We start from the raw sequence: 14,340 nt of genomic DNA on the forward strand, positions 1-14,340 counted from the left end.
CAATCATGGGTAAGACTGCCGACCTGACTGCTGTCCAGAAGGCCATCATTGACACCCTCAAGCAAGAGGGTAAGACACAGAAAGAAATTTCTGAACGAATAGGCTGTTCCCAGAGTGCCGTATCAAGGCACCTCAGTGGGAAGTCTGTGGGAAGGAAAAAGTGTGGCAGAAAACGCTGCACGACGAGAAGAGGTGACCGGACCCTGAGGAAGATTGTGGAGAAGGGCCGATTCCAGACCTTGGGGGACCTGCGGATGCAGTGGACTGAGTCTGGAGTAGAAACATCCAGAGCCACCGTGCACAGGCGTGTGCAGGAAATGGGCTACAGGTGCCGCATTCCCCAGGTCAAGCCACTTTTGAACCAGAAACAGCGGCAGAAGCGCCTGACCTGGGCTACAGAGAAGCAGCACTGGACTGTTGCTCAGTGGTCCAAAGTACTTTTTTCGGATGAAAGCAAATTTTGCATGTCATTCGGAAATCAAGGTGCCAGAGTCTGGAGGAAGACTGGGGAGAAGGAAATGCCAAAATGCCTGAAGTCCAGTGTCAAGTACCCACAGTCAGTGATGGTCTGGGGCGCCATGTCAGCTGCTGGTGTTGGTCCACTGTGTTTTATCAAGGGCAGGGTCAATGCAGCTAGCTACCAGGAGATTTTGGAGCACTTCATGCTTCCATCTGCTGAAAAGCTTTATGGAGATGAAGATTTCATTTTTCAGCACGACCTGGCACCTGCTCACAGTGCCAAAACCACTGGTAAATGGTTTACTGACCATGGTATTACTGTGCTCAATTGGCCTGCCAACTCTCCTGACCTGAACCCCATAGAGAATCTGTGGGATATTGTGAAGAGAAAGTTGAGAGACGCAAGACCCAACACTCTGGATGAGCTTAAGGCCGCTATCGAAGCATCCTGGGCCTCCATAAGACCTCAGCAGTGCCACAGGCTGATTGCCTCCATGCCACGCCGCATTGAAGCAGTCATTTCTGCAAAAGGATTCCCGACCAAGTATTGAGTGCATAACTGAACATAATTATTTGAAGGTTGACTTTTTTTGTATTAAAAACACTTTTCTTTTATTGGTCGGATGAAATATGCCAATTTTTTGAGATAGGAATTTTGGGTTTTCATGAGCTGTATGCCAAAATCATCAGTATTAAAACAATAAAATACCTGAAATATTTCAGTTGGTGTGCAATGAATCTAAAATATATGAAAGTTTAATTTTTATCATTACATTATGGAAAAGAATGAACTTTATCACAATATGCTAATTTTTTGAGAAGGACCTGTATATATAAAAAAAAAAAATGTTCTTCAGAAAATGAGATGCAGAAACTTCTGGACCTTCTAACAATGGACATTAGGACAAAGGACCATCCGTCGACGTCAGCATCATGGTCGTCACGTCAATCTGCAGCCGAGGATGAGTGGCGGCAAGGCCGTATCATTAGAATCACTGTTTGCTGTCATGCAATGAGGTTCCAAAAAACATGCTGCCACTGTTTATCTCAAGCAGTCATTCGTTGCAGAGACTGCATGCCCAATAAGTGGCTCTGCATGGATTGTGATGTGACTAAACTTTTGTAATTTACTTAAAAGTTGATCGATTTTGTTTGGCCTTTTGTATCATTATTTCCTTTAATCACAACCTTAGGCCACGTTTATACGTAGCAGGGTATTTATAGAAACAAATATTCCCCCCCCTCCGTTTTCCAAAATAACATTGTGCACACATCTTTTTCAAAAAAGTTGTCGTTTACATCAAAACGCATAAATACGCCGTTGAGCGCCATTATAACTATGCCAAACCTATGGGCGGCAGTGTAGGAAGAAGGATAAAGCCATGAAAGCCAATCAGAATCCTCAGAATCAACAACAACGAATAACACGAGGGTCTTCCTGTAACAAACAAACAGGAAACATAGGACGCTCATATGACGTTAAGCATTTCCTGGCGCATAATGTGACGCTTCAGAACCTGAAACCCCGTTTCTCCCCATTGACACGACAACACATAACCGGCGTTTTCAGAAATCTCCACTTCGGCCAGAGTTTTTGGAAATGATTGTTTTCTGTGATAAAAACTGCGTTTTCGTGTAAATGAGAGGCCAAACCGCGTGGAAATATCTGCGTTTTCCCTTTGTGTAAACGAGGCCTTAATTTGTCCCTTTTCAGCCATCTCACTGATAATTGAGCATATTTTTTTCGTATGTCTATTGCCTACTGTCAGACCGGAGTTGTGCTCTTGTGAACCATCAAACTTCATGAAGTCAGCTGGCAGAGCAATCATTTTGGCTACCATGAATGGTCTAATCTATTGCTTTTTATTTATTTTCATGTATTTATTTTTAAATATTTTCATGTTTAATTGTGTTATAAATAACAATGCATCTACTGTTCTACATTTTTTTTTACCAATGTTTTTAGGTCGGCATGATCTAGGATGCCAAACTTGGCATGCAAGTCATGTCCAGCCCAGTGGACACCTGACCGAAATGATTTAATAAGTGGGTATTGGCCAGCGTCTGTCAAGAGCGACACATTGTTTGCAGCTGATCTGCTTACAACGTTTGAAGAAATTAAAACCACAGCACCAAATCTATCAAGACAGGGGTTTTTGCGGATTGTTGGGACGGGAAGAGTTCTCACTTTGGAAGAGTAAGATCGGTGTTGACTAAAGTAGTGACAAGGATATAACTATTGTTGTTTTAATTTACCACTTCCTGTTGTTCTTTCCTTCTATCCTTCCTTCTTTCATTATCAACTGTAAAATGTACTGACTGGAAAAATACATGGAGACATCTTCCAAAGGATCTTTTTGGAGTATACATTCTGTAATTACCAATGTGAGAAGATGTCAAGTGTGGAGCTCTTTACCTGCGCAGCATGTACCCCCAACATGCTGGCACTGTGTGCAGATGGCAACCGAAAGGTTTACAGATTTCAGAATCCTTTGTCTAAAGGATGAGTGGTTTTTTGCTATGTGAAATTAACATAATTAAACATACTTAAAATAATATTCTTTCTTGTTTTATTAAGGTCTGAACAACCGCATTTTGATGGTGCCTTCATTGCGAAACATGCCGATGTGCACAATTTTGTTGAGGACATCATGAGCAAACAATATTTTTTAGTTGCTTACAATACAGAGTGTCACCAAAGAAATAAATAAGAATTTGTTATGTCCCTCTAGACCAGTTTAGGTCTATTTAAGTATCACAGACTAGTATCTTCCCTTTCAAGAAGTCATTGGAGCAGTATGGAGTATCTCTCCAAAGCAATATGTGCTGATGAAATCTAATATGTTGGCTTCCTAAAAGGGAAGTCTATTAGCTACATTTTATAATTATTGTAATAGATGGTTAGAATTAATGCAGCTTGTTGCCCTGCCTTTATTATTTTCAGTTTACCTGGATTAGGAAAAGCAGAATAATATTTTTTCTGAAGCTGCTTCCTCAGTAGTAGTTTGAGTAGTAAGAAAGTAAAACTCTTCCATCTCCAATTGATGCAAAAAATGCCAGTTAGGCCTTGACTCAATGGTTCTGATTAATTGTAATAATTTTAGAGTAAGTCAGATCTTAACCAGGATTTTCCTTATGCAGACGGCTGGCAGAGGAAGCTGCGGGGTCAGTCAGTGTGTCAACTTATCAATCGATAAAATAATCTCCTGAGTTGTCATCTGTCCGACTGAAATATGTGTTATTTTATGGCATAAGGCCACAACTTAATACACACTCTCTATCGGGGGGGTATACCACGAACCTCGCTGAACATACCAGGGCTTTCTTGGGATAACCTGGCTCGACAGAGACGCAACTCGGTACCACAACGCTCACTTTAGATTCAATTAGTCGAACCAGGTTTTCTGATTTAGGTTCAATGCGCGTTCACAAAAAAGGGGCGTTTATCGCGTAATTTGACTCACCCTTATGCAAAATTTATCGAGCGAGAGCGGTGCATTTCACCCAAAACGAGCCAAATCACAGCCAAGGGGAACACGGTTGCCCATAATATGGCTAGGGTGGCGTGCTGGCAAAAAATAGCCGGCCGTGTTAATTCGTAAGTGGAAAGATTCTGCATATTGTCTAAAAAATACGATGTATCATCATGCCTTTTACCCTTATAGATGTGGTGCCAGCACGCTCCTACGAACATGGGGCCAAGTCAAAAATAAATATAAAAATATTATTCAATGTGGTAAATTGTAAGCATCCATTTGAATAATTTCAGGTGAATAAGCCTTGCAATGGCCTAGGCTCCAATCATTAATCTCATAGAAAACCCAAATTAATACGACTGGGAGGGGGACCGCTCTACCGCCCTTCAACACTTCGGAGGAGCTGGCTCTTGCCAATAACGAAGGTCGGCCGATGATGGTAGTAGTGGAAGGGGGGATGTCGTCTGACCCCACTGCCTCGACATCCAAGGCGTTTGTAATGAGTATGTATTCATGTATTGGCAATGGACATAAATAATTGTCGTGCTAATCAAATGTGAAATGATTGTGTAAATTAATTGTGTCATTTTTTGTTGAAGGTACAAACATGATTTTGGAGGAGCCGCCGACAATTAATCTCCAATCAGATGTATATAACTATTAGGGATGGGCACGAGTAGTAAATTCCAAACTCGAGTGATCGAATGAATTCCTCGAGGATCAAACGAGTACTCGTTTGACACTAATCTATTATTAGAATGCAACGCATCTGCAGCAGGAATTGGCCTAATGATGAACGGCAATATTACCAACCAAACATTGTTACGTATTTTAAGCACATAAGCTGCCCCCACATAGCCATTAGGAAGCAGGATCGAACACACAAGCTGCCTTACCCTCACATAGCCACTAGGAAGCAGGATCGAACACATAAGCTGCAATAACTACTCTAGCCACAGATGGCAGCACCTTTAGACAGGTGAGGATGGCGGAGCCATTACGTCAACCCGGTCACGCCCACTTCACATTAGTGGTGGATTCAATGATTTGTTTCCGTGACCCAGTTCGCGTGATTCAGTTCGCCACGAGGAGTCGTTCGCGAATCGTTCAGTCGAGTTTCCGGTAGCACTAACTCCACTGAGTCTGACAGACTCAGCTGAGAACCGTGCAATGGCGTGCATTCCATGATGCGATTCACCGTTACCGAAAACTAGGCTGAATCGCGAACGACTCCTCCACGTTCAGTCGAGTTTCCGGTGAATCGATTCACCGGAAACTCGACTGAACGTGGAGGAGTCGTTTGTGCACAGCTTCTTTGTGTAGCATTGCCTACATACGGTCCAACAAGGACGATCAAATAACGAATACCCTCTGATGAGTATCTGTATAAAGAATATCGTCAGACAATGCAAAGGGATCGGTTCTGTCCCGAAAAACCCTCCGTCTCCGGAGAGAGGCCTGTACGATAAGTGCGCCGAGGTCCACGGGAACACCCACAAATGGTGACGCCATTGTCGAAGGAGGGGCTAAGAAGCTGCGGACGCCGATTTAAGTAGCCGATCTCCGGGTAGACTAAGCTGAAAACCTGCTCCCGACCAGGTTTGGGTTGCGAGCATAAGAGAGAGCCTACAGAGATCGACTTTCGTGGTCCAACTAACCCAGGCTTTGTGCTCAACATACCTCGCTAACCCTCTAATTGAGGTTCGTAGTACAGGCCCCTGCTCTCTGCGCTGTGTGCAGAGAGCACTCACGAGGAAAGCTGGAGGTTGTATTGATGTTGTCGAATTTCCTTGTTCAAGTTTTTTTATAATTCATTTTGAATATTACATTTTCTATGTTAGATTCAAAATAAATTGTTGACATTTCTAAACGAAAGCCTGAGTCTCCATCATTAAATGTATTTGCAGTTATTCAGCTTCTTCTCCTTCGGAAAAACACGGCCGCGTTGCATTGTGGTATACGGGAGTAACATGTAGGGTACATCGTATTTACACTCAAATTTTGGGTATTTTAAGTGCACTATATAGTGCATGAAATTAACCGTGATAGGGAACGATTTCGAACACAGCTAGAGAGAGAGAGGGTTGGGGTATCAACAGCTCAACAAGGTTGCCTGTTTCTATTGTTCCAGATAAGGGACCATGCGGTCTTTACAGAAAACAAGATGGCGCCTATCGCCCTAAAGAACAGTACTACAGGCACACACGTTACAAAATGGTGAAGTCAATTTTAAAAAAAATCACACGCGTTAAACAAAGGGACCACGTTGCTTCAACCAAAACAGGATGGCGCCTATAGACAAAGCTGAGTACTTTGCAGATCGTTTTAGTTAGTACTTAGACAAACACATTGCATTGAATTCCTGTGGGGAAAAGCCGGTTAGTAGTATTAACCACAGAGCGTCAGTGAGGCATATTCTGCAACTGCAGGGAAAATATTAGTTACGTGTATCAACCTTGCCTGAGGAAATAAGGTTATTTACAAAAATGTGTTATGATTCATGCACATTGGCTTTCACCCTTGGTGTTCGAAGTTTATATTGCATTCACACTAAATTAGTCAAGTTAACAACAGAACCGCTAGGAGATTAAAACCAGCCAGGAATATGTTCTCCAGATCGTTAAGGTGCGGCCACACCAGACGCGTATCTCGCGTACTTCGCGTATGAAATCGCCATTTTTTCCATAGGGAACCATTGGTTTACGCACGTATTACGCGTATAAGCAACATTTTACGCGCGTATTGCGCGTATATTTACGCGCTATACGCGCGTATATCGCGTACATTTCAAGAGTTGAAAAAATTGAACTTTGAACGCTCATACGCATGACGATTAGCCGCGTTGCCCAATCAGCGTTGAGCTTGACCCGACGTCAATGGCAGAGAGTAGTGAGCTTGGACAGAAGCATACGGCCGACATCTTTCTTTATTCTGTGTGGAAATAGTAACATAGTTACGCCATTAAATGCTTTTATGGAAACATTTCTAGCGAGAAATGTGCATTTTACTTTCATAATGTTCGCTCGGTGAATGTGAAGGATGTTTGGTTTGATAGTTATGACGAAGAGGGAACGCTCCGTTCACTTGCATGGACAGAGTCTCTGGTTACTAAGCAACAACGTCTTGGCGGACTATTTCTCTGCTGATCAACACTACAGACACTACACAAACAGAAATGGAGGTGGATCAAAATATCATCGTCGCCGTGTGCGGCCGTCCTGTCCTGTACGACACCACGATGGTGTCGTACAGGGACAGGAACAAAACAGAGAGGGCGTGGGTCGACGTGGCAGAGGATATTGGCGTTCCTGGTAAGATCAGTGAATAATGTGTGTGTGTATTTTGCTTGGCTTCAGCTATCGGTTGTGTTCTACTATGAAAAAAGTTAGCGCCGGTTAGCGGTAGCACCAGTTAGCAGTAATATTAAGTGATACTACTACAACAGACTGTCCCGCTTGTCAGGTTACACAACTTAATATGTTCTTGTCAGTGGACGTATGTCGCAGGAGGTGGAAGTCACTCAGGGACAGGTACATGAGACACAAAAAGAATGAAAAGGAGGGAAAAAAGAGCGGGTCAGCGGCAGGGAGAGTGGACACATGGAAATTTGCTAGGGTCCTGTCCTTCCTCGACCCCTTTGTCCCCCCGAGGGAGACCAGCAGCAATTTACCTCTGGGGGCAGAGGAGGTTGAGGGGGACGGGGCTCCAGAGACTCCACTGTCAGGGGCAGGAGAAGATGAGGAGCTTGAGCAGGCAGCAGCATCGCACAATACAGGTTTGTTGACAAGTGAAGACACGTACAGCTTCTGTATTATGGCCACAGGAACGATTTACAGTGCGGCACGATTCTGTCTATCTTTAATGTGCAATAGATATATATCATCCAAGCAAAAAAAAAAAAAAGTCTTCTTTCTCAATAACATAGACCAGCCCAGCAGTGAGTCTGATATAGAGGACGCTGATGCTGCTCCTGCTCCTGCCCCTGCCGCTGGCCCTTCCTGTGTACCTGTCCCTGAGGCTGCCCCTGCCCCAAGACCACAGGGCGGTATGTACAGGACAAAGATGTATAGCATTAATTTCAGGGGTTCAACTATGTTTATGGCTAACCGTTTAAGCTTTAACTGATAAGAAGACGGATTACTACTAGTGCCGTCAAGCAATTTAAAAAATTGATCAAATTAATTACAGGCTCTGTGATTAATTCATCTAAATTAATCGCATACCTATACGACACTTTTATGCCCGTTTATAAACAGCTGTATAGACTACCGTTCGTTTCTCTCCCTTCTCTCTCTCTCGTAACTTCTTGATCCTCCCCTGATTAATTAATCGAAATGAACGCGTTCATTTGACAGCCCTAATTACTACTATAAGTTAAAGTTACAACACTTCAAACCAAACACGCATGCATGTTCAACAGGCTTTTCACTTGTGAAGTATTGCACTAACTTACAAATGATGGTGTTTTACATTCCATACAGCGACGAAGAGGAAGAGAGCAGCCAGGGTACCGGAGGGGAATACTGTCCAGACAGCCATCCTCCAGGCCCTGCAGAGGCATAATTCTGTGCCTACTCCTACCCCGCTTTCTGGGAATGAGCACTTTGCCATGGGCCTAGTTCCTTCCCTGGATAGATTGCCACCTGAAGTACTGGAGTACGTTAAATTCCAAATCCGTAAAGTCATATTTGACCATTCTAATTTCACTTCAATAGGTTCAATTGGAACCTATTTAAACTTATTAGCTAGTGGTGGTGACAATCTCTCCAGGGAAAGAACTAGGCTGATGTCACTGTTAACTGTTCATTTGTTATTGTTCTGTTTATATTATATTGTTCTGTTATTTTTATTATTTTTATTTTTATAATTATTTTTTAAATAAAATATTTCTCACAACTCTTCTCTCAATATATGATTTTAAGTTCTAGCATGCATGGACACAAATATACATTTTTAATAACACTACTTAATTGAACAATTTTAATAACAATTTAATAATAATGAAGGAATCCCTTTTGTTTTGTGTGGGTGGCTCTTAAAAGAGCCACCCACACAAGCCGTTTTGGGGTTGTTGTGCACTGCACTATACGATGGTGTCATGCCACGAGAGGTTCCCTTCTGCAGAGAAGTAGGAGGTGAAGGTCTCGCGGATCCGGATGGCCTCTCTCCCGGCGTTGTTGGCAGCCACTCTCCCCAGCCCTGGCAGAGGCAACACCACACCAACAGGGAGGCAATCTCTCACTTCTGCTGTTGGTGCTGTTCTGCGGAGGAGGTTGTGGAGCACACAGGTGGCCTTGACGCATCTCTCCGCCAGCTCAGGACGGACCTCGATGACCCTCCGGTAGATCCGCCACTGGGAGGAGAGGATGCCGAAGGCGTTCTCAACCACCAACCGAGCCCGGGACAGTCGGTAGTTAAAGACGCGCCGCTCTCGGGGGAGGATGCGTCCGGGGAATGGCCTCATGAGGTTGGTCCGTAGCGGAAAGGCCTCGTCCGCTACAAACACATGAGGCAGGGGTCCTCTCTGCGCAGCCGCTGACAGTACTCTGTCAGCAGGGAGCTTGAGATCGCCAGCTCGGAGGGCCTGACCAAACACCGAGTTGGCCAGAATTCCTCCATCACTGGTTCTCCCATAGCCCCCCACATCGATGATGCGGAAGCACTTGTCTGCGTCGACAACTGCCAAGAGAACAATGGAAAATGTTCCCTTGTAGTTGAAGAACTGCGAACCGGAGTTCGCAGGGGCCTTCAGAACAACATGCTTCCCATCGATGGCACCGCAACAGAGAGGGAAGTTCCACTGCTCCTCGAACTGCTGCGCAATCACCCTCCAGTCCTCGGTAGTGGGCACAGCCATGAACTCCTCCACCAGGCAGTCCCATATAGCCGTCACCCCATCGGACACGATGGAAGCCACGGTGGAGGACCCGACCCGGAAGCTGGTGGCTATCGTCCGGAACGAATCGCCAGTAGCCAGGAATCTGCAACACATGAATAATTTATTTTAGCCTCATTGAGAATTTTTGTTGTATACCAAATATGTAGGCCAATTATCTCACTGATATCACTGCACAGGTATATGTCTTGACTAGTGTTTACAGTGGATTTGCATCAGCTTATTTTACTTTCAAAAGCATGACAAGGAGGTCAAGAATGAATATGTTGGAGCCATGATGCATTTATTTATTTTGTTTATATAAAACTCTGGTGACATGCATGTATATGAAGATTTGCGTTTAGGTTGAAACCATAGATAATAAATAAAAACACTGTTGAAACACTGGGTGGAGCATTGACAGGAAATGCATAGCAGGTAGGTGCAAGAGGGGAAACAGATGTGCAAAGCAAACTGCTTTATCACCATGTTGTCAGCACGCTTTCGTTTGACTTGTGTTGAATTTAACCCAATGAATATTGACTGATGTCACAATGGCCTATGCTCCCCCGTGCTTAGTTGAGCATAGTGCACGATGCTTGAATAAATGGGTCACTACTCAAATATAAACAGTGCATTGGAAATAGATGTATGCACTATCAGAACACGCGCCCGAACAATTTCTCCCCGTTATGTATATCGTTTTTGACTACAGAATGTGCTGATTGTTATAGAGTAATTAGGCTATGAAACCGCAACTTACCGGAGACAGACAGACAGGCGCTCCGCAGCTGATATGGAGCGCCTGTAGTTGGTGTCCTGACGGGAGATCCTGGCACCAACCCGGGCTAGCAGGTCATCGAACTGGGCCCGACTCAGTCGAAAGTTCCGCTGAAACCGGCCGTCATCCAGGCGGAGTTCTTGGAGCAAGTGGTGAAACTCACCCAGCTGTAGCCGTCTCCGGAGGATGTCGTGCACCCAAACACGACGGCGTTTGCGTTTGCGACGCTCCTCGGACTCCCACAGCAAATAAAGCGCAGCGATGGTGCCGATGTCAGCCATGTTTCAGAAAAAAAGAAAATAGCGGGGGGGGCAAGTTTTTGGCGGGCTCATCTAGGCGAGTGACGTAGGCGCGTATAGCGCGTATTGCGCGTATGCGACCATTTTTGACACAAAATGGTCAAGCAACATTTTACGCGCGTATCTCGCGTAAAAATTACGCGAGATACGCGTCTGGTGTGGCCGCACCTTTAGACCAGAGCATGTTTCACTACTACCAGAGATATGAATCTCAAGCCAATGCCTGAAAATGCAACTGGGGATACAACGGGGAAGGCAATAGCCGATTTAATCTAGACCGGAGGTAACGGCGTTTAACTTAAATGATTGGAGAAATAAAGTTTTCTTGACGATATAAATAGAGGGAGTAATCTGTCTCCTCACGGTACAATTAACCATGAGTAATGTGTCTCCTCACGGTACAAACAATAGGCCTATTTTGGCTGAATATTTCTGGCCCTTTGCTTCTTAAATATGATTATTTTAATTAATTCTCTGCGACTGTTCAACTACACGTCTGTTATGCTTTTCCAATCCAAGGGCCGGGGCTATGGAGCGTCGCGAGAGGACAGTGGCTCGACCAACTCTTACCGTACGTCCACACCAGGAGCGACTGGTCGCTCACAAAGTTTCGCTGCGAATATTCTGTTCGCTTTGGTCGCTCAAGTCGTACAATTCAATTATGCAGACGCATTTAAAGGAGCCATCTGCTTTTAGTGCAGACAGCCATATCAAAGAGTTAACTCCCATACACTTTGGCCATATTGCCGAGACGGTTTTGCTTGTTGGATAAAGTGCTTCGACAACAGTGATTCCCCCCAATATAAAAAAACTCCTAAAATGTAGGCTAATTACAACCGAGAACAAAAACCCTGCGTGCTGTAGTAGGCTAGTTAAAATATGTTTCACTGATCTCCATCTGCACTCATTCGTCGCACTCAAAACAAATAGACATTGGCGCTAGGGATGCGTCGGTCGCGACTGATTCGTTACAACGAACGAATCCCGAACGTGAACGACAAGAACTGGTTCCCCAAATCAAGAACTGGTTCTTTGATTCTTTTTTTTTAACATAAACCAAACATATGGTCACGAAAATAAAATATACAAACGAACAGAGCTCCGTCTCCCCGCGACTTATATTGATTGAGTCTACAACGTGCTCAAAGATTCAGCCAATGAGAGGTAGCAATGGTGTTGGAATGGCACCTGGGTAAACCAATGACAAGGCGGTTTTCTCTGTCTGACGTATCTTGGGTCATACCATTCGACAATAGACTTGACCTCCATCTGTTTATTGGATAAACGCATTTCCCAATCCCAGGAGTCTTTGCTCCATTCTACGTCAATTTAAGAACAAAGAAATTAAACTGCAGTTCGTATTTTTTATTTATGACCATGCAAGTTCTGTAATGCCTGAACAATGAAGAATTAAATGTAAAGTAAAATAAATTTAGAAATGTAAAACCATGAATGAAATATAGAGAGTAAGCAAGTGGTATAAATATTGGTGGGACGTTCGATATACTATATAGCAGGCATCTCCAAACGGCGGACTGCGGTCTTAACGGTCCTATCCGAACCCATGACCAATTATAAAAAAATGTTTGTTTTTTTTTAAGATGTAATCTGACGTAACGAACGAATCAAAACGACCGAATCAAATAAACGAATCGTTATAGTGAACTGAACTGAAAGAACTAGTTCCCGGAAAAGAATCATTTTGCCCATCCCTAATTGGCGCACATGCACAGGACTGGTTGGCTCCGCAAAGCAAATAATGGAACATATCTATCTATATCAACGCGTGTCTATTTTTTATGTGATGTATTGTGTGTATGTCCAGTCAGACTTGTTCTGTGTGGTCTTGTAGGCTACTGTCCTGTGTGGGCCGAACCACCTAAATGGATTCCCGACGATTTGTGTCGTTTGGTATTAATAAAGACTTGACTAGGCTATCTATCTAGACTATTTAATTAAGAATTATTCACCTCAGGCTCCGTGAATAGTGGGGAATAGAGGGATAAAAGACAAGAGATATATTGTCATTTATCCCTCGTCTTGTCGATTAGTTTGTTTATGTGACGATTTCAAAAATGTTTTGGGTTTTGTTTAAAGCATGCTACACGCGATTGGTTGGTTAGATTGGTGGCATGGAAAGCAAATTAAAATGATTCCCGCTTAAATACGAACGTTCTAGATGTATAAATACTCCCGCTTATCATCACTTGGTATCCAAACCACTGGCGTTTTGATATCTGAACAGAAAAAGGGTTGGGTCGTACAACACCGGGTGCCCAGTTACAGCCGCGATTAATACTTCAGCCGACATTTTGTTCAGTGAGTGAATAAAGGTAGGTAGGAACCAAAGTGCCTGCCGGTGTTCCCTGGGATCCACGCAAGCGAAGACTGTCTACATTCCGATTGGCTGTCAGTGTTTGGCCGCTGAAGCGCGTCATAGTCATTTGCATAAAGTTAAAACGTTTTCAACTTTTTTTTGACGCTCTGGTCGCTCAACTTTGGCCGCTGGTAGCGTTGGTCGCTTTGGTCGCTCTTGCCCATAGAAAGTGAATGACTTCCGGCGATTTGGTCGCTCAATTCGCTTCTGGTGTGGACGTACAGTTAGGGCGTGTTCACACAGGCAGTTTTTTTATATTAAACACCTGACCAGAGCGTTTTTTTACCAACTAAAAAACTGACAGGGGGGTTTTGTCTAGTTCATTCTAGAGCACAATGTTCTAGAGCACATATACGTTGAAAATCGGATACAGTATCAAAGTGGTTTGACTACGGTACTTGTATCAGTGTCAACTAGTTACAATGTCGAGGATTGTTGTTTTGGCGTTAGATGCCAACGACCCTTCCTGTTTGTGGGTGCATGATATAAACCGGGGACGGCAGCAGTACGGTGCATTTCATAGTTTGATACAAGAGCTACGGTTTGATAATGCACGGTTCTATTTCATGTAGGCTACGCCGTCTAGGCTTCGCCTTATGGGCTTGTCCTGTGCGCGCGCCTGCGCGCGCTGAAAATTCAACTATGCACCTATCAGCGTGGGCACCGCCCACATTTCCCACGGTATCGTGTCTATATAACGCGGTGTATACCGTCGCTCATCCTCCCTTTTCTTTCAGCACTTGTGCTTGTCAGCAGATTAGAGAACTACCTAAGCCTTCAACGGAACAACGGATCTCGCTAGCCGGTGGCAGCGGCCCGGGAGAGGCCTCGGACAAACGGCCCTTTTCAGGGCCACCGGAGAGCGCTCCTGGGGCTAAGTCCTTCGCAGGACTCCTTTGCGCCTCCCTGGCACCGGGTGACGGGCACGTGGCGTGTTTTCGGTGCCTCGGCGCCGACCACGCCGCGGCTGCTATGGCGCCCTCTGTCACCTGTGTCTCATGCCGGGAGCTGTCTGAAGAAGGGATCCTCTCCAGACACCTCTACTTCTCCCCGGCGGTGGACCTGGCTGACGC

The 14,340-nt window shown here is 44.5% G+C and overlaps 1 protein-coding gene and 2 long non-coding RNA genes across 3 annotated transcripts in view; 2 read left to right on the plus strand and 1 right to left on the minus strand.

Annotated features, from left to right (window-relative positions):
- Window positions 1-1,653: 1,653 nt before the first annotated feature.
- LOC132446204 (uncharacterized) overlaps window positions 1,654-14,340 on the plus strand; it is a 139,107-nt gene continuing 126,420 nt past the window's right edge. The window contains exon 1 of the long non-coding RNA XR_009522792.1: window positions 1,654-2,161. This is a non-coding gene — a long non-coding RNA (uncharacterized LOC132446204). The remainder of the gene's footprint in view (window positions 2,162-14,340) is intronic.
- Window positions 7,072-8,636, plus strand: LOC132447031 (uncharacterized). Its single transcript, XR_009523018.1, has 3 exons — window positions 7,072-7,246; window positions 7,861-7,980; window positions 8,417-8,636. It is a non-coding gene; the product is annotated as an uncharacterized LOC132447031 (long non-coding RNA).
- Window positions 9,019-11,065, minus strand: LOC132446715 (uncharacterized). Its single transcript, XM_060037153.1, has 2 exons — window positions 10,574-11,065; window positions 9,019-9,916 (listed from the first exon to the last, which is right to left on the minus strand). The coding sequence occupies exons 1-2, from the start codon at window positions 10,870-10,872 to the stop codon at window positions 9,019-9,021; spliced, it is 1,197 nt and encodes a 398-aa protein (XP_059893136.1). The 5' UTR covers window positions 10,873-11,065.

The sequence above is a fragment of the Gadus macrocephalus genome, chromosome 18, assembly GCF_031168955.1.
Source record: "Gadus macrocephalus chromosome 18, ASM3116895v1".
In the NCBI taxonomy this organism is placed as follows: domain Eukaryota; kingdom Metazoa; phylum Chordata; class Actinopteri; order Gadiformes; family Gadidae; genus Gadus; species Gadus macrocephalus.